The sequence below is a fragment of the Lynx rufus genome, unplaced genomic scaffold (genome assembly GCF_022079265.1).
Source record: "Lynx rufus isolate CCGP_SWC_20201006 ecotype Redwood Valley unplaced genomic scaffold, mLynRuf1.p SCAF_8, whole genome shotgun sequence".
NCBI lineage: Eukaryota > Metazoa > Chordata > Mammalia > Carnivora > Felidae > Lynx > Lynx rufus.
This window is the reverse complement of record NW_025814896.1, coordinates 27,870,003-27,888,801: the sequence shown is the minus strand read 5'-3', so window position 1 is coordinate 27,888,801 and position 18,799 is coordinate 27,870,003. Positions and strand designations below refer to the sequence as shown.

The 18,799-nt window shown below is 56.5% G+C and overlaps 1 protein-coding gene and 1 long non-coding RNA gene across 3 annotated transcripts in view; one reads left to right on the top strand and one right to left on the bottom strand.

Annotated features, from left to right (window-relative positions):
* Positions 1–18,511, bottom strand: part of LOC124504313 (uncharacterized) — a 70,709-nt gene extending 52,198 nt beyond the window's left edge. For both annotated transcript variants that reach the window (XR_006960369.1, XR_006960370.1), the window contains exon 1: positions 18,400–18,511. This is a non-coding gene — a long non-coding RNA (uncharacterized LOC124504313). The remainder of the gene's footprint in view (positions 1–18,399) is intronic.
* SCRT2 (scratch family transcriptional repressor 2) lies at positions 1,395–13,130 on the top strand. Its single transcript, XM_047069766.1, has 2 exons — positions 1,395–1,527; positions 12,340–13,130. Exons 1-2 carry the CDS (start codon positions 1,395–1,397, stop codon positions 13,128–13,130), a joined length of 924 nt encoding a protein of 307 aa, XP_046925722.1.
* Positions 18,512–18,799: the final 288 nt, after the last annotated feature.

The window sequence follows — 18,799 nt, the reverse complement described above, 5'->3', positions numbered from 1 at the left end:
TCTGGGCAGGGGTTTGAGTTCTCCTGCTCCTCGATCCTCCAAGATATAGAGGCTCCCCCTAGGTTTTGGCAGGATGGTGGGGGGGGGGGTCTGTTCAGATCCTCCTGGAGACAAAGGAGCTGACCTGCAAAGAGTTCCAGCGGGAGCCCCGCTCCCCCTCCCTTCCCCCCTCTCCCTTCCCAGTCCACGTGTCTCTATTGTCTGCTCCCCGCTTCAGGGAAAGACACAGCCTCGGATGTGTCAAAACCACCACCCCCCGGCAGCAGGGAAATTAATTACTGGACGATTTTCACTTCCTCTTGCAGCGCCTGCCTGAGCTAGGCACCGGAACAGGACCGGCTGAGAGGGGCCGGCATCGGCATGGGGGACTTGCTGCCCCCACCAGTTCTGGGAGAAGAAAGTTGAACCCCAAACCCAACAGGGGCTTCAGTGGGAGGCCAAGCTGGGGTGGGGGTGCCGACTTCCTCTAGTTAAAGCTGAGTGTCCACACTGGCCACTTCTGAATTGGGGGAGAGGGAGAGGACTGGAGGCAGGAGGGTCGCGGCTGGCGAGCTCACACTCTTTTCTTTGCATCCCCTTCCCTGTGTCCCCATGTGCCTGAACCCCGACTGCTCGGACCACTCTCTGTCCTCTCCCCTCGGCTTCTCCCTCTATCTTACACTTTTCTTTCCCTTTCTTTGCATCCCTGGGGGGCTTTCTTTTTGTGTGTCTGGATCTCTTTTTTTCTCCCATGGGTGTGTGAGCGTGTGTTGCTACTTCTTTCCATCTCTGTTTTCCTTCTTTCTCTGTTTCTCTCTTGTGTCTTTTTGTCCTTATCTCGGTCTCTATTTCTACCTCTTTCAGTGTATGTCTCTGTCTTTCTCTGTGTATCTCCTCTCTCCTCTCTCTCTCTCCCTCCACCCCCCCCCTCCTCTTTCTCCGTCTCTCTGTATCTCTGCGCCTTTCTCGCCCTCACTTTCTCCCCTCCTGCCTGCCCGCTGCTCCCTGCGCCTGGCCTGCCCCCACCGCTGCCGGTTCAGGGGAACGTGTGCGGAGCGATTGTCCTGGGGGACATTTGATGGATTAGAGCGCTGAACAGTTCCATTGCTAGGGGACCACCTGATCTCCTCCAGCCTGCGTCCCATATAAAGCCGGCAGGCAGCCGGAGTGCTGAGCACAGCTCCAGCGATCGCCTGTCTGCGCGCCGCCGCCGCCGCCAAGCCCGAGCGGGAGCCCGAGCCAGAGCCGGGGCCGCCGCCACCGGTGCCGGCTCCGCGCTGCCGCCCGCCCGCCCGCCCGCTGGGAGCTGTCCAGTGCTGAAACCCCGCGCCGACAGCCAATCGCGCCCGGCTGGCCGCCTCCCCCCACCGGGGCCCCACGCAAGTGCCCCCGCCGAGCCCCCCGCCAGTCGCACCATGCCGCGCTCCTTCCTGGTAAAGAAGATCAAAGGGGACGGCTTCCAGTGCAGCGGGGTGCCGGCCCCCACCTACCACCCCTTGGAGACCGCCTACGTGCTGCCTGGCGCCCGGGGGCCGCCCGGGGACAACGGTGAGTAGGACCCGGCGGGGGGGGGGGGGGCGGGGGGGGAGGGAAAGAGGGAGGGGAGTTCGGGCCCTCCCCAACTCGGGCCACGAGGAGGGGTGCGCGCGGCAGGGAACCCCGGGTAGAGATTTCCCTGGCTGTGTGCGCCTCCCGGGCTTCCCGAGGGCCGGGCGGGCGGGGCAGGGGCTAGGTCCCTACAAAGGGAAAGTCGCAGGGTCGATCCATCCCACAGCCACGCGCCAGCCCGGACTTAGAAAGTTGTGGCCCTAAACGGGGCTGGAGTGAGGGGAGGTGAGAGAATGGAGAGAGAGAGAGAGAGAGAGAGAGGCACCCACGAAGGGCTAATGCTGGGGGGCTAATGCACAAGGCAGTCTGTGGGTCCCCTCTCCCCAGTGGAGGGAAGGAGGCTGGATGTCTGAGTGTACTGCCCTGGTGGAGAAGATAAGCGGGCCTGCACTACCAGTCCCTGGGGAGACAGGGTTGGCTCCTTGGGTGTAGCTGGGGCTCCCTCCTTCCCTTCAAGCCTGCTCCCCCTGGCGATGCCAGACAAGTGTTCTCAGGTCCCCTCTCTCAGCAACTCTTTTGTTACCCTCAGCCACATGCCTGCCAAAGGCTGGGCCTGTCCTGGGGACTGCAAGGAAGAGGGGATTTCTAGGAGGGGTTCCCCCAAAGTGGCTCCTGGTCCCCTGGGCTGCACTCCCTCCCCACTCCAGCTTCTCAACCCCCTCCAGAGCCAGCCCTGCTGTTCCTTGTAAGTCCCCCACCCCCAACACACTCCATCTCTTCTCAGAGCAAGTTCCCGCAGGGACAAGGGTTTGAGGGACAAGAGAGGTCATTCAGGCTCAGAAGGGGGTGATCTCTGAAGGATGTAGAGAAGAATCTGAGACTGCTTCCGTAGATCCCATCCCCCATCAAGGGGATCACAAAAGGGTTCTCCTCTGATGGCCCACACCAGGGCAGGTGTCTGGAGAAGAGGCATCCCTTTGGCAGTAAGAAATCTGACATCACATGTGGCATTGGCTTTGGGGTGTGTGGGGAGGGGGAGATGAGGAAGAAGAGGGGAGGAGAGAAAACGAAGAGAAGAAAAGGGCTGAGAATGGGGGGGTGGGCTGAGGTGGTGAAGGCAGGAGCCAGGGAGGGTGGGAGTTTCACCTTGGGGACTGCCAAGCACTTCACCCACATTCCATCACTCTGTCAAGCCAGGTAGCAAGAGGGCGCTGGGCAAAAGGCTCTGTGACCTCATCAAGGTCAAAGAAATTAGGGAGTGATCAGGGATACAGCTGCAGCCCCTCAGCCCCTGGCCTCCTCCAGATCCCCAAGAGAACCAACCCCCATTTTCTTCACCCATATGTCTCTCATTCTACTGTCCTCTTTTCTTGACCCCAGGGCCTCTTGGGCTCGAGGACAGAGGCCCAGGGATATGGCTGGGCTTGTCTGAGTGCTGGCAGGACAGAGGGTGGACCTGGGACCATGCCAGGGCTGGGGCGTGTGTGTGCTAGGATCTGGGTAGAAATGCCTGCAAGACTGGGATGTGGATCCCTTGGGGGACTGGCACAAAATCCTGGGCTCCCACCCCCTGAGGCTTCTGTGGTCCTGTCCCCAGGCCAGTTGAGGAAACCCAGAGAAGCCTAGAGAATTTCTCATGCACAGTCTAAACTGCAAACTATTCCTCAGGGGGGAGGCAGGAGTGCCTTGCTTTGAATTCAGGCCAAAAAAGCTTTGAAAGGAGCCCCTGAGTGAATGGTGGGTCAGAGCAAAAGTTGGGGCAAAGCTACCAGCAGGGGTGTTCCCACAGGGGTTCCACCAGGTTTGACACCCTAGAACTCCCTTGTCTTTTGCCCTTTCCCCAGAAGGTTGTAGACCAGCTCCCTGGCCTCCAGAGAATCCTCCGGCTGTCCTGATAGTCTGATCCCTGGCCTAGAACCCTGAGCGACTTGGGCTCTAGGTCTCTGACTCGCTATGTGACCTTGGGCAAGTGTCTTCCTTTCTGTGGTCCTCTGCCTCCCCAGCAGGGAAAGAGTTTGGATGGCTGAACTGAGTTTCCTTCCAACTTTGACAAGCTCAGCTTTTGTGAAGGTCAAGTGTGGAATGGGAGGCTCTGGAGATGCCTGGATGAGGGTGTAACAGAATGCAGGGGGCCATTGTCGGGGTTTCTGTAGGATTCTGTTTGCCATCCAATGCCTGGCTGAGGGTGGCAGAGTTTCTGAGACCAGGTATTTCTTGGCTTCATTCTCTGCAGGCTGCCCCACAGTGAGGACGGGCACCCTGGCTTAGCCGCTCTTGGCAGTATCTGCAGTCCAGGGTTAGTGCCGGAGATCAGGGGGTGACCCTTCAAGCCTGGGTATGGCCAGGAAACACAAGGTCTGCCTCATCCTGTTGTCAGGGGCCTCTCCTATCCCTGGGGTGTGGCTAGACTGGGCAGTGAAGGCTCCCTCATCCCACGGGTGGGTAGGGTGCTGGGGGTCCTCAGAGAGCCTACCGGCTCCTAGTGGCCCGTTGTCTCCACTCTGCCGGAAATAACCTTGCTGAGCGTTTGAGGGAAGTGTGAAAAATTGCTGAGCCGACGTTTTTCTCTCCCAGCGTGTGTAAGTGTGCTGGGTAAACAAGGAGAAAGAGAGGAGGGGGGGGAGGTGAGGAGATGGAGGGAGGAAAGGAGGGAGGGAGGAGAAGGGAGGGGGAAGGGGGGAAGGGGGGAAGGGCCTGGGGCTGGAGATAGTTCCAGTTATTAGAAAGATCCTCTTACAAGCCATTCCTGCAGCAGCCGCTACAGGGTCAGGATGAGGCTGGTGGGAGGGGAAGCTGGGGAGGGGTGCGGGGAGGGGGGCCTGTGAATGTGGAGGTCGGGAGAACCACTGGCTCCTAAGTGATGAAGATTCAGGGCCCCAAATTAAAGAGGTGTACTCCCAGCTCAGGGAATGCCTGGGAGTGCTGAGGATTCCTGGAGGACTCCTCCTACACACACACACACACACACACACACACACACACACACACACAAGCAAGCAAGCAATGCTCTACTCCCTCCCTTTTCAGCTTCTACAGGCTGGGCAAAAAGGTGCAGGTGCATCAGGGCTCTAGGCCTCGCCCCAGCCCAAAGAGCCCCTAAACAGGGAAGGGGAAGCTTCCCAAATGGAAAAATCTCTAGGCCTTTCTGCAGAGCTCCCCAAAGAAGGCAGACCAGATTTAATTCCACCATCCTGTCCAATACAATGCCTCATTTCTCCCCCTCCTTCTCCTCTTGCTCCTCCACTGTTTTCTGCCTCAGTGCAGCCTCCCCTTCCCCTCCTCTCCCCTGAGTGATTCTGAACACAGATTCCGTCTTGTGAGATGCCAACTCACATCCTCCTGACTGACCCTCTCAGAACCTCGCCCTCCAACTCCACCAAGCCCACCCCTTCGCATCCTGGGGAGATGCTGGGGGAACTCTCAGCCATCCCAGAGCAGGCTGCTGCTGCTCATCTATCTGCGTGGCTGTAGTCTCCGTGGATCTCAGCCCATCTTCACTGCCTACCTCCATCACACCCTCACACCCCAGCTCTGAACTCCAGCTGGGCTCCCTGTCCTCCCTCCTCTGCCCCCCCCCCACCCTGGGCCTGCCCCCGTACTGCTTCACAGTGCATCCGACCCAGGCAGATGAGGGATCAATGCCAATCCAATAACACAGTTGTCTGCCCTCCACAGCTACATTAAGCCTCTCCAGCAGGCTGAAGAAGCACTCCTACTCTTGCCCATGGGCTTATCTAGTTGACCACATTACACCAGCGCCCACTTCCTCTCACTCCCTCTGATGGCGCCAGGGAGTCGCTCCAGGCCAGGCCTGGAAGCCCGGCTGAAAGGCCCCAACACATCCACCCCACACCTCAGAAAGGCCATCTGGGGAGCAGGGATGCAAAAGGGCTGCCCCAATTCCTTGGCAGAGGGAGCCCAGAGACGGCTGGGGAGGTGCCCAAGGACACACAGCAGGCCCATCTGGCTCTTAACTACCACTTCCCCTGGTATCGCAGTCTTGATCTAGGCCCAAGATCCAGGTTAGAGACATGTCAGAGGTCCAGGTTCAAAGTCCAGGTCCAGATCTGAGATCCAGGCCCAACATCCATGTCCAACCTTAAGTCTAGGACAAGGTCCAAGGTCAATGTCCTAGGCTAGTCCAGTCCAAGATTCAGAACAAATTCATGTCCAAGTTCAAGTTTCGATGTCCGAGATCAGGTCCAGGTCAATGTTCAGGGTCCAGGATTACGATCCAGATCGAATTTCTAGTTCAAGGTCATGTCCAGGTCCATTCTGAAGGCTTGCCAGGTTGATGTCTTAGACTCACCATTAGCTTTTTCGTGGCCTTGGACTGGTCTCCCCCAACCCCAGCCTTAGTTTCCTTCTCATGAACTCAAGCAGTTGAACTTGATCTCTTTCAGCTCTGACCTTGTAGGGACCCAGAAATCTGATTTTTCTAAGAATTAGTCAGTGGGAGTATGGAATAACAGGGCCCATGTGGGATATGGAATCTGGGGTCCACAGTCCCCTCTAAGCCTGGGATCACAAGGGTGACATGAGGGGACAGAGCTGAGCATCTATTTTTCAAGCAGTCTGTTTGTGGTTCCTGAGGGACAGCAGAAGAATACATCAAGTCCCTATGTCAGCACAGCAATTTATATCATCCCCCAAACTCCCCACACCCCAACTCCCCCCACACACACTGTGGGCAAAGGGCAGTGAGCACAGGGGAGGATTAGCTCCAACCTACAAAGGCAAACGAGGCCAGGGAGACCCGTGCCTTGCATGAGGTCACGGGGCATAAATGGTGGACCCTGTCGCACCTCCCTGGTGAGTGCTTCATCTACATGTTCTAGGGACCCTCCATAGCCCGGAGGCCCTCTGAGAGGCAGGATGAGACCCTTGCTGAGAGAGATGAGACCCCCAGAGTTCCTGGCCTCCCTCCCAGCTGAGGTGTCCGGCTGCCAGCCTTTGGGTAAGAAGGGAGGTTGGAATGGGCCCTCTGACTGTACCCTTCTGGAACAGAAGGAGGGGAGGGCAGAAAGCAGGAGGCGTGGAGCGCCTGCATGCATTGTGCAAGGGCCTTCCGGAGACTCCCCCAAGGGAGCAGACCAGTCAGCGCTAGGCAATTCAAGACCCTTAGCCACCCACTCCTATCTCCACAACCCCTTGAAAAATCTTTCCTATTGATTCCTGCAGAGCTGTGGACCTCCCCATGGGCCACAGGAATTGGGTCACAGTCAGGAGGAAACAGAATATGTGGGATTTCTTGAGTGGGGAGAAGGTAGGGAGGGACCCTGGAATCCTCTAGACACTCCCTGGGCCGGGGTCAGTAGGCGTCAGCCCCACACCCTACAGCCGTGGTCACGCTGGGCCAGACTTCGCTCTGTCCCCTGCTCATCTGGACTCCCAGGGACCCTCCCCAGTGGGCAGGTGTACCAGCTGCTAGGCCCTTGGAGGATGTGGGTGTCATTTCTGGTCTGGTGCCCAGGGAACAGCTAACAAAGATGCTATAATAAGGGGAGGGGGAGGCACCAGCCCCTTTGCCCAGCTCTGTGAGCAGACAGGAGAAACTATTTTTATCCCGCTTTGCTGCTGACAGACCTGGCTTTCTGCTCAGCTGGCTGGAGCTGATTCTCGAGGCCCGAGGCCCTGGCACAGCAAGAAGCAGCTCTAAATATACCCGTGCAGCAGCCCCTCCAGCTCCCACCACCAAGCAGGGCTGGGCCCTCCTCAGGAAAGTGGGCCACCTGGAAAGCCGGCCCACTACCAGGCCCCTCTCTTTTTCTGCCCATCTCAAGGCAGGGCAGTGGGACTGGGGCTGGAAATTCCCTGGAGGAAGGTTGGGACCCTGGGAATCTGGGAGAGACTGGGAAAGGGAGTCAAGGACTGAGAGGCAGGAGGCTGGCCTAACTCGGGTGTGAACTTGCTTTGTGACCTGAGGTGGGTCAAGGCCTCTCTCTGGGCCTCAGCTTCTATACGGCCCCGGAGGAAGTGACTATCACGTTCCCTTAGAGAGGAAGTAATGTGCACAGAGCACTGAGCAGGGTGCCTTGTACACAGTAAGCGCTTAATAAGAGTCAATCATTACTTCTGTTAGTTTTATTTGCAAAAACTTACAAGGGGCTGGAACAGTTTCTCAAATAGCTTCTCTCCGCCCCCAACACCCCACCATCCTATCAGACACGGGCCAAGTGGGGGATGTTACCTGGAAAAGAAACCCACTGCTCCTTTCCCCCACCAGTTGAAAACTTCCTACCCCAGCAGTCTCCATCCAGCTAGGGTGTTCTGGAAAAAAACACAGGCTTCGGAGGGTTACAAGCCCAGCTTCTCTTCCAGCGACCTTGGGCAAATCCTCTCCCCTCTCTGGGCCTCTGGGCTTAGCACTGTGCCTGGCACCCAGGGGAGGTTCAATGAAAGCAGTGGTACTGGTAATGGCACTTATCAGAAATGCCTCCCCTCACCCCAAGGGGCCAGACGGCTGGGTGAGACCGTGTCTGTAGAGCACCTAGCACCTTAATCTTTGTAAAATTCCCTTCCCACCATTCCTTTGGCTCCCAGATTTTTCATTTTTAACGGATTCTGGACCTTCAATCTAAAGTATCGAGACTCTTAGGCAGAGAAGGCCAAGAGTCATTCGCAGGTGACATGTGTATGCTGTCTCCAAAGTGTTTCTGAGTCTTCCCCCAGGTGGCAGGGGTGGCTCTAGTCCCAATCCCTCCAATGGGGGATTCGAGCCCAGAGAGGCTGTGTGACTTGCCCAAGAGCACACAGCTAGGATATGAGTAAAAGAACCAGGATGAGAGCCACGTCTCTTCTCCCTGGGTCCCTGGCCATTCCTGCCTCTATCGTGACCCACTCTGTCACTCTGTCAGATGGGGGACAAGTAGCTCAGCCATCTATGGTCACCTGTGGAACAGAGGAAAGCACCGAAAACCCATCGGGGTTCCATGCACAGAGTTAGAACACAACTTAGCGTCCTAAAGGATTCTCCAGTGTTGAGGCCCAGAGAGGTGAGGTGGTTTGCCCAAGATCATATAGCAGCCTGAGACTCCCATGTGTGTCTCGTTCTACTCTTGCTAGATTAGAAGGATATCACCAGGAAACATAGGGATAATAATGCTAATAATAATAATAGCAGCTGGGAAGTCTATTGTGTGCCAAGCATTGTACTAAGCACTTTATATGCATTAATTCATTCAGTGCTATTACAAGCTCTCTTATACATACGTGGCACAAAACGGTTACATAACTTGCCAAGGTCACATAGACAAGGAGAGGTCTAGGGTGGCTCTGAGGAGAGTGAGGTGGAATTGAGGGAGCTTGGGGGTGTGCTGGAGGGACAGGAAAAGGGCCTGAGGATCTAATTCAGAAAGGGCCACGATGCAGAATGGGTCTTTAAAGCATCCCAGTCGACCTTCTTCCGTACAGACCAAGTCCAGAGAGGTTAAGTAACCTGGCCAAGGTCACAAAGCAAGTTAGAACCACCTCCTCCCGATATGACCACAAAAACTCTCTTCTAGCCCACAACTCTACCCCGCCCCCACCCACACAACGCACGTGGAGCTTCACGGCTGCTGGGAATCAGGTCTGGTCTGCCATGCCTGTCCTGAAGGCAATTCTGCATCCGTCTCTAGGCTGAAGAGCAGCCTTTGTTTGAGGCGCCCCTATTTCTATGTAAAGAGCCCCCCAGCGACAGGAGTAAGTTGCTGCAGTGCTACAGGCTGCCACCAGAGGGCACCACAGGCAGGGAGCCCGTGAGGACTCGGCCTGGGTCACTGAACTCCTGCCACCCACCAAAAGTTTTCTCACCCAAACCTGAAGTAGAAATTACACGTCCTGAGGCAACAGAGGCCCAGAGAGGAACATCAAGATGTGTCTTAGCAGATGCCAACAAAACCGCATCACAGAAACCCATGTGGGGAGATTGTTGGGTTGGGTTGGGATCCTGGGTTGGGATCCTGGCCCTAAGTTACTAGGCGGGCACGTTGCTTAACCATCTTGTTTCTAAATTTCCTGGTCTGTAAGATGATACCAAACTTGGAGTCAAGAGGATGGAATGCATTCATGTATATAAAGCCCTCAAAATGGCACCTGACACATTTAAGTTCTCTAGGATGTTCATTAGCATTTGTTCACTTTTCACATGCGGTTTCTTTACTCGCGGACTCCCTGCTGCAACTGTCTGCATGCTTCCATTATCCCCCGTTTTACGGCTGGGGAAACAGCGACACAGAGAGGGCAAGCAGTTTGTCCAAGGTCACACAGCTGGGAACAGTCAAGTCAGAACTCAATCCAGGCAGTGGGGCACCAAGGTTATGCTCTTAACCAGTATGCCGTCCTTATTCAGTAACAGGACACACGCTGGTCACATGATCAGTGATCCCCTGACACATGGATCCTATACTATCTATCCCCTGAGGCACAGAAAGGTACATGACTTGCTCAAGGTCACCGAGAATCTGTGCCAGGAGTCAAGCTGTCCAAAGACCAGGTAGGCAGAATGGCCTACAGCGGGTCACGCTGGGCTGGGGAGTGAGGCTGGCCCCGCAAATCTCCATTGCCACTTATCACCCATTTCACAAATGCTTATGGAGCGCTGGCTAGCTGGGGCCCTGGGGATGGGAGGTAGTAGCCACTTCCTCCGGGACCTCTGGGTGTGTGGGAAGCAAGGGAGCAGGGCAGTGCGTTCCAATCCTTGCTCCACCCCTGAGCAAGCACCATTACCACTCCATACTTCAGTTTCTTTATCTGTAGTGAAAGTGTTTTTGTGATGATTTGGTCAGGTGATGGGAGTGAAGCGCCCAGCCCAAAGCCTGGCATGCAGTAAGGCTCAATAAATATTTGCTGTTATTATCACTATCTCAGGAGTTACAATAGAGGTACCAGGGACAGGAGGTCTGGGAGTACCAGGCAGGTATTTAACTCAGTCTGAAACAATACTCCCTGAATGTTTTGGGGCCTGATTCCTGGAGTGGGGGGGGGGGAGTGCCTCCAGACCAAAGGCAGACAGGAGGGGAGGAATGGGGTGCTGGGAGGCGGGGCAACTCTCCTTCCCCCATTAAAAAACTGCCAACCCCACTGCTTTCTCTGCAACCCGAGCCCCTCCCTACTGAGTCATCCACCCCCACAGTCCCCAGTCACTCTGTGTGCAGACTGTCTTGTGCCAGCAGCTGAAGGGAAAGAAAAAAAAGGGCATGCCCTCGCCTTCAGGGCTGGGGGACACTCTGCACAGACTTTACTCTGTGACCATCCCAAATTCCAGATGAGAGGAAGAGGTACAGAGGCTGGATCGGGCAGGCAGGCTGTTTCACGCAAGGAAAAGCTGTGAATCCAGTTCCCTGCTTACAAAGTCCTATTCCGCCTGTTTTCCTGAGTGGGGGAGGCTGGAGAGTGGGGAGAATGGGTCTCAAGGTCAGAAGGAAGGTCAGATCTCCTGCTGTGCCACTCCCCAGCTTGAAGCCTCAGAAAGGGGCCTGACTTTCCTTGTTCTCCTGGAATCGAAAGACAATGGAAACACTTTGTAATTTGGTGCCAGGTCGGTAAGTGTTGTGCACGTCTGCCAGAAATTCCCCCTGAGAGCCCGGACCCCAGGTCTGAGGAGGGTGCCAGGACCACGCTAGGCCCTGGGAAGGAGAGACAAATCATGGTGGCCCCTGCACTTGGGAAGCCTCTGTGGAATCCCCTGGGCGAGCCTCAGCCTGCCTACCCACCAATTACACAAACCCAAGGTAGACAGGATTTCTGGTCCAACTCCAAAGAGGAGGGAAGGGGGGGGGGAGGTGAATTCTCACAGGGAGACTCCAGAATGCTTCTAGTGGAGCTGGGAGCAAAACAGGCTCAGGAGCAAGTACAAGGAAGTCCCATTCCTGAAGCACCTAGTACATGCCACACACTTGACCTCTCAAATCCTCTAGCAGCCCCGGGAGATGGGTCTAACAGGGCTGTAATTCATTTATGCAACATCTACTCATTGCACACCTGTTTTTTTAAGCCAGGCACATGCTGGGCACACAAATCCAGCCCTTGGAAGCTCACAGCCTGGTGGGGTAGGCAGACAATTAAATAACCTTCAGTGAGGACACTTATTCAAGCAAATAAAAAGCATAATTATAATAGCTAACATTTATATAGTAATTACTGGGTACTCCTTCTCTCCCTTTCTCTGTATTTCCTTACACAGAAATTGGGGATGAGAACGGCACCACTTTGTAGGGCCTGTAAGGACTGAATGAGTTAACATGCATAAAGCACTGAAGCAGGGCCCGGTGCATGCTTAATACGTGCTTCTTTTCATCACTTAACTCTGCCCTTCCAAAGACCCTGGGAGGGAGAGCCCAATTATAAGCTCCATTTTGTAGATGAGGAAACAGATTCAAAGAAGTTACAGCACTGGAATGGCACAATGCTGTTAGAATAAAGGCAGCATGGCCTTTGGCGTCAACCTGCTAAGGTCTGAATCTTGGCTCTATCACTTACTAGCTGGGGGTTTAGACGCTTTACGTCTCTGTCTGTAAAGTGGGTGTGAAAAACAGTAAGACCTTCAGTGCGTGGTTGTGAGCATTTAAGAAGCTAGTGAACACACAGCCAGTGGCACCGTGGGGGCGCCATGCTCCAAGAGGGTGGCGCAGGGGTTGTTTCATCGGTGGCCCATAGCGGAGGATATGAACACAGGCAGGGCGGAGGCGCAGGACAGCGACCGCCGTCCTAGTTAGGAGCGCCAACATTTCCCAAGAGCGAGCTCCGGGACGCCGCGCTGGAGAGCGCCGGGAGTGTGACCTGCCCCTGCGGCGCCTCACCTACGTCCCTGCTCCCTTCCCGCCCCTGCAGGTTACGCCCCGCACTGCCTGCCGCCCAGCAGCTACGATGCGGACCAGAAGCCCGGCCTGGAGCTGGCGCCGGCCGAGCCCGCCTACCCGCCGGCGGCGCCGGAGGAGTACAGCGACCCCGAGAGCCCGCAGTCCAGCCTGTCGGCGCGCTACTTCCGCGGGGAGGCGGCCGTGACCGACAGCTACTCCATGGACGCCTTCTTCATCTCGGACGGGCGCTCGCGGCGGCGGCGCGGCGCGGGCGGCGGGGACGCGGGCGGCGCGGGGGACGCCGGGAGCGCCGGGGGGCGCGCGGGGCGCGCGGGGGCGCCGGCGGGCGGCGGGCACCGGCACGCGTGCGCCGAGTGCGGCAAGACGTACGCCACGTCGTCGAACCTGAGCCGCCACAAGCAGACGCACCGCAGCCTGGACAGCCAGCTGGCGCGCAAGTGCCCGACGTGCGGCAAGGCGTACGTGTCCATGCCCGCCCTGGCCATGCACGTGCTCACGCACAACCTGCGCCACAAGTGCGGCGTGTGCGGCAAGGCCTTCTCGCGGCCCTGGCTGCTGCAGGGCCACATGCGCTCGCACACGGGCGAGAAGCCGTTCGGCTGCGCGCACTGCGGCAAGGCCTTCGCCGACCGCTCCAACCTGCGCGCGCACATGCAGACGCACTCGGCCTTCAAGCACTACCGCTGCCGCCAGTGCGACAAGAGCTTCGCGCTCAAGTCCTACCTCCACAAGCACTGCGAGGCCGCCTGCGTCAAGGGGGCCGAGCCGCCCCCGCCGCCGCCCGCCGGCCCCGCCAGCTGAGCCGCCCGCCGCCGCCGCCGCCGCCCTCGGGGCCCCCCACCTCCACCTCCATCCTCTCCGTGCCCCAACAGCGTTTCCCTGCCCACCCCTCCCCCCTCGTGGGGAACCCCTCCCAGCCCGGAACTTTTCTCTCCCGCCCCGAAAACCACCGCTCACCTCTGGCACTGGCTACCCCAGCGCACCCGACCGCAACGTCCTTTCCGCCCCCTGAGACTCGGACCTTGACCCCCTGCTCCCAACTCAGGCACCAGGTCCGCACCGCACCTCTCCCGGGCCCCAGATTTCCTTCCGCCCAGATCCTGCACCTCTCCCCTCTTTCAGACTTCTCTTCCCACTTCTCAGCTGAGTCTCTCCTATCGTTCCTCTATTGGAACCCCAATCTAAGGCCCAAACCTACCTTTGACTCTCACGTCTGTTGTGGTTTCCTCATCCACACCAGTACGCAGGCCCTGCAGCTCCCAGACCACATTCCAACCCCAGACCGTCCTTCTGGCCTCTGCCAGGTCTCGCTGTATGTGTGCCCATCTAGGGATCCAATCCTCACCCCTCCTGGAGTCCCTCGTGTGTCCCTGATCCCCTCCATACCCTGGCCTTAGGTCCAGCCATTCACAGCCCCCTGTACCATGCTCACATACATCTCCCACCCTCTTCGGTCCTAGGGCCTTCTCAACCGCTCCCACCCCCTACTCTCTCCAGACCCCCTCATCCTCCCCGCAGTTCTCATCTTTTTGTGTTCACCTGACCAGGGGCAGACTTGAGGGGCAGTTCAGGCCCTGCCCCCCTAATGTAGTCCTCCTCTCACCCCAGGACAGCCCCTCCCTGGGCTTCCAGTCTCCAGCTGCCCGCTCCCCAGATTCTCTGAGCACTTTCCCCCACCCCCAGGACTACAGGTACCCCTCCTTATTTGTTGGGGGGAGTCTGGGGCACCTCACAAATGCCCTTCCCCCTGTCTGGCTGGGCCTCTCCAGTTATTTATTTATGTATTTATTTATTTATCTATTTATTGTTATATTTAATCTCTTGGCCTCACCCAGGGATGGTCTGGCTTCCCCAGCTGGACTGGGAGGTCAGGGAGCCAGGCAAGGAGAGAGACAGCAACGGCCATAGAAAGCTGTTCCCCACCCCACCCCCCACTCACACCCCCTCTTGGGGAGTGACGGAGAAGCCTCACCCTCCTCAGAGCCTGAACTCTGGGGAGGGGGCACGAGAATGAGAAGGATAGCCTGCTTACCCTCAAGGGGGGGGGGGGGGGTGGCGGTGAGGGGTATCAGGAGATCCAGTCATGGGGCAGGTCCCCACCCTCCTGAGCCTTCCACTCCCACTCCAGGGAGACCGGAGAGAGGAGCCTCCTCGATTTGTTTCCTATTTATTCCTCTTCTCAAGGGACCCCAGGTTCCAGGGACCGACTGAGCCCCGGACCCCGCTGGGGCCTCCGGCCTGCTCCGCTCCCGGGAGGAGCGCTCCCTCCCGGCCACGTCTATGCAACTCTCCCGGGCAGAGGGGCCGCCACTACCTCCCCCGCCGCGCTTTCGCATGCCCGGGCGAGGACCGAAGCACACACCTCCACGCTCACGGGCCCTGGCCCCCCCTGCTTTAAGCACACGCCTCTGCCCCATCACTAGGCGCCCAGTTCTGGGGGCAGGAGTCCTGGACTCTCCGACCCCTCCCTCTTTCCTCCCAGCCACAGAGGAGGGTGGAGACTGGCGGGGCCCCTGGAGCAGGGGCCCTTCTCTAGGGAGGGCTTCTCAGCTCCAGGCCCACCTGGGAAGGGAGGCAGCAGGGATGGGGGGAGGGAGAGGGGTCGCAGAAGCAATTACGGAGGGTGTTGACCCTGTAAATAGGAACTTCTGACAGCAATAATTTTCCATGCATGCTAAGCCTTTTGGCCATATTTTGTATGAGCGCTTGGCGCTCCCCCTCCCTCCTCCTCCCCCATCTCGCACCCCAGACCCCCCTCCCTTCCTCACCTCCGGCAGTATTACTTGTAACGCAATTCAGGGATATTAAAGGGACTTTGGCCACTCACCAGCGCCTCTAGACCTTGTGATTGGGGGTGGGGTGTGGGCAGAGGAGGCATCTGAGAGGCAGCTGGATTTTTTTCTCTTTTTACATTTTTTTGTTACACATTCATCCTATTTCATATTAATCTTGTTTATTGCAGCTGCATCTTTTCCACTCCATTTCCCTCCCCTTAGCGTGACCACCGTGTAGCTGCCGCCAGGGGTCACACACTCCAGGGGTCCTTTGGCATCCACAAGGTCCCAAGCATCCTCAGTCCTAAATACTCCTCAACAACTGGGGTCGAAAACTCAAAAGATTTCAAGAGCCCGATCAATAGCATGAATGAAGCAGGTTGCTTTGATACATCAGGGAATACTGGAGCCTGTAAACTCACAGGAAAGACTGCGTGTCACCTTAAAGAATTGCAATCGAGTTAACTCTACCTGCCAAACAAATACAACTGTGAGCCAGAGCCAGATTTCTCTCTTGATAGCCGGTTTACAACCCCTTTATGGTTCCCCACTTCATCGGGGGGAGGGGGAAGGTTCTGGCCAGCCCTACTGATCACACCTGGGCAAGTACATGCATGCAGAAAGGTGGAACTTTGGCTCAGCAGGCAAAGTTACCCCAAAACAGTAAGCTGCCCCCAGGGCCACTCAACTGTCATCAAGGGTGTTCAGGAATGTGTTGAACAGCCCATCCCTCCCCCTTGCCAGCTGCCTTGGTGAGCTTTCAAACTACAAACATGTCCTCACCTTACCGAAAACTTCCCTGGGGACCACAACACCGTGCCACCTAACTCGAACCCCCAACGTGGACTCACTGAGAGGCAAGGCCATGTGCTTTGAGGGCTGGATGCCAGGCTGCAGGCTGGAACTCAATCTCCCCTGGGGCCAGCTTTTGGGGTCCCTCCTTTTGTGGGCAGTACACTCAACTTTTAGTACTGGTGCCTGTCTGCCTTTCCCTTCACATACCTCTGGACAAGTGGCTATAATCTGAGCAATGTGCTACATGTCTCCAGCAATGACAGCAGTTTGGGGATCCCCCCCCACACACACACACAAAATCTCCAAAGGGGCTTTGAGGGGCCCAGGCACCTGTTGCCTTCCCTAACCAGCCACACATAGTCCTCTGTGACTACATACTGCTTCTTTCTTTTTTAAATATTTATTTTTGAGAGACACAGAGCACAAGCGGGGGAGGGGCAGAGCGAGAGGGAAACAACAGAATCCAAAGCAGGCCCCAGGCTCTGAGCTGTCAGCACAGAGCCTGGTGTCAGGCTCCAACCCACGGGACCGTGAGCTCATGACCTGAGCCGAAATCAGACGCTCAACTGACTGAGCCCCCCAGGAGCCCCCACACTGCTTCTAACCTGGGGCTGTGTCAGTTACATTTATTTCAGACCCAGGGAACAGAACCCACGCTAGACCCACATTTTACAAACATCTCATTCCCTGTATTAAATCCCCTTGAAGCAGAAAGTGGTTAACACAGCAGGGAATTGCTGCTGACAGAATTGTTGGAAGGACCAAAGGGGAAGAGCCTTCAGCTGGACCCCCTAGAACATCTCCACAGAACCGGCCCACCAGGGGAGCAGCCACTTGCTCCAAAACCAGACAGGGATATCAGCAGGCTCACTGGAACTACTGAGTTCAAGAACACAGCACTATCGGTGTGACCCAAGGGTCAGGGGGCCGCTGCCACTGCCTTTAAAACGGTCTCCTGTCTCCCACTGTGCTGGAGGCCCAACACTGGAACACTGTCACAGAAAACTTAGGGCCTCCATGACCATCTCGCCAGCAGCAAGAGACAAGGCAATAAGAAAATGGCCCCTGCCCACCTCTGCCATCCGAACTCCGCAGCGGGGCATCTAACGGGCGGAACCTAATTCACTGTCATTATCCTGGCTGCAAGGCAGTCTGAGAATGTAGTTTTTAACTCTCTAGCATGCAATACAGAAGGCGCCCCAGAGGGAGATGGGAATCGATGCTGGTCCCCACTATCTAGATCCCGTCCTTCCCTCCTTGACTGGCAGCCATGCAATTTGGGACCTGACCATCAGCTTAAAGGGTGGTCCTGACTGGATGAAAAGTAATCTCACCCCCTAGGGGCTGATAAATGGGGAGGTGACTCAGTTCTGGCCAGTGAAACTTAAGGAGAGGCTCGCTGGAAGCTTTCAGGAAAGTCCGCTTCTCCCTCTCCTTTAAGAGAAAGGAAGCCAAGTCTCTCTTCTCCCTGAACATGAACGAGGAAGCTTATCATCTCGTGACCTTGAAGGGAACCAGCCTTAGCATGAAGCCCACCCCCTGGATGGCAAAGTGGAGAGACGAAAAAAGCCCATATCCCTGATGACACCAGGGAGCCCTGGCAAAACGTCCCTGAAGCCCGCTCAGGATGCTGCCTCTGGACTTCGCGGTTTGTGACGGGAGTGTCTTTATTGTTGAAGTCCGTCAGCTCAGGCTTGCCCCGCTGTAGCCCTCAGCGCCTCAGCTGGCAGAACAATCCATTCTGCTTTTCACAGTCCTCTCAGAGGAAGACCTCCGGGGCTCAGCTCTCCGGTCCTCCATCTAGCAACTTTGCAGGCGCTCGTATCTGCACCCAAGGAAGGAAACTCATTTCCTGTCCCTTGTTGTAAGGTTTGTGTTCCTCAGGGTTCTCTCCTAGGCTCTTCTCCTCTCACTGTACCCTCGGGGGGGGAAAACGAGCTCATGACACCCATGGCCTCAGTTTCCACCCACAAGCAGATGTGCACATTCACATTTTCAATTCCAACCTCCTCTCTAAGCTGCAAATCCGTATCTGCCTGCAGGCCACCTCCACTCCCAATATCCCAACAGCGCGCAGACCAGCCCAAGTCGGAGGCTGCGGTGTGGTTCTCCTCCAGGGTTCCCCACCTCCGAGGATGGCGCCAGCACCCATCCCAGCTTGCAGCCAAAAGACCCAGAAGTCCCCTCTCCCACCTCTGTCTCCCCTGCCCTAGCATCTAATCTGTCACCAGCTTCCTCTCAATTTTCTCCATCCCCACCCTAGTCCACAGCTACCATCAACTCTTACCTGGACAATGGGACCAGCCTTCTCACTGGCCTCCCTGGATCCATTCTGCCTCCCCCACCTCCCTTCCTCCCCTCCCAGCAGCCATAGGGTTCTTTTCAAAAACGTTCTGATCATGTCACTACCACTCCCCCCACTTCTCTACTTAAAACACTTCAACGACATCCTGGGCAGGGGAGTGGAACGCGCTTAGGGTGACTTCTGAAGCCTTCCTTACCTGGCCTGGCTCTTCCAGTCAGTCTAGCTGAATCTTCAACCATGTGGCCACATGCCTCGCTGCAGCAGTTTTGCTCTCTCCTGCCACAGGGCCTTTGCATAAGCTGTTCTCGCCACCAGTGACGTACTCTATCTGAACTGCTGTCACTGCCACCCTCAGGAGTTAAGCCCCTTTTCATCCTTCATCTCCCAGCTGCATTGTCACTTCCTCAGGGGCCACATGCTCTTCATTTAGAGCACTTACCATCAGTACACTTTTCCGTTAATCAGTGTGATTATTTGGTCATTATCTGTCTCCTCCACCAGACTATAAACTTCACGAGACTGAGAATGAAGTGTCTTTTTTGCTCATCATAAAATCCCCTAGGTTTAGCACAATGCCTAGCCGATAGCAGACGAAC

Excerpts from the sequence above, each read along its gene's own strand:
- SCRT2 (XM_047069766.1), top strand. The coding sequence starts at position 1,395 with ATGCCGCGCTCCTTCCTGGTAAAGAAGATCAAAGGGGACGGCTTCCAG. Across the intron at positions 1,528-12,339 it reads GGGGCCGCCCGGGGACAACG|GTTACGCCCCGCACTGCCTG; the intron begins GTGAGTAGGACC and ends CCGCCCCTGCAG.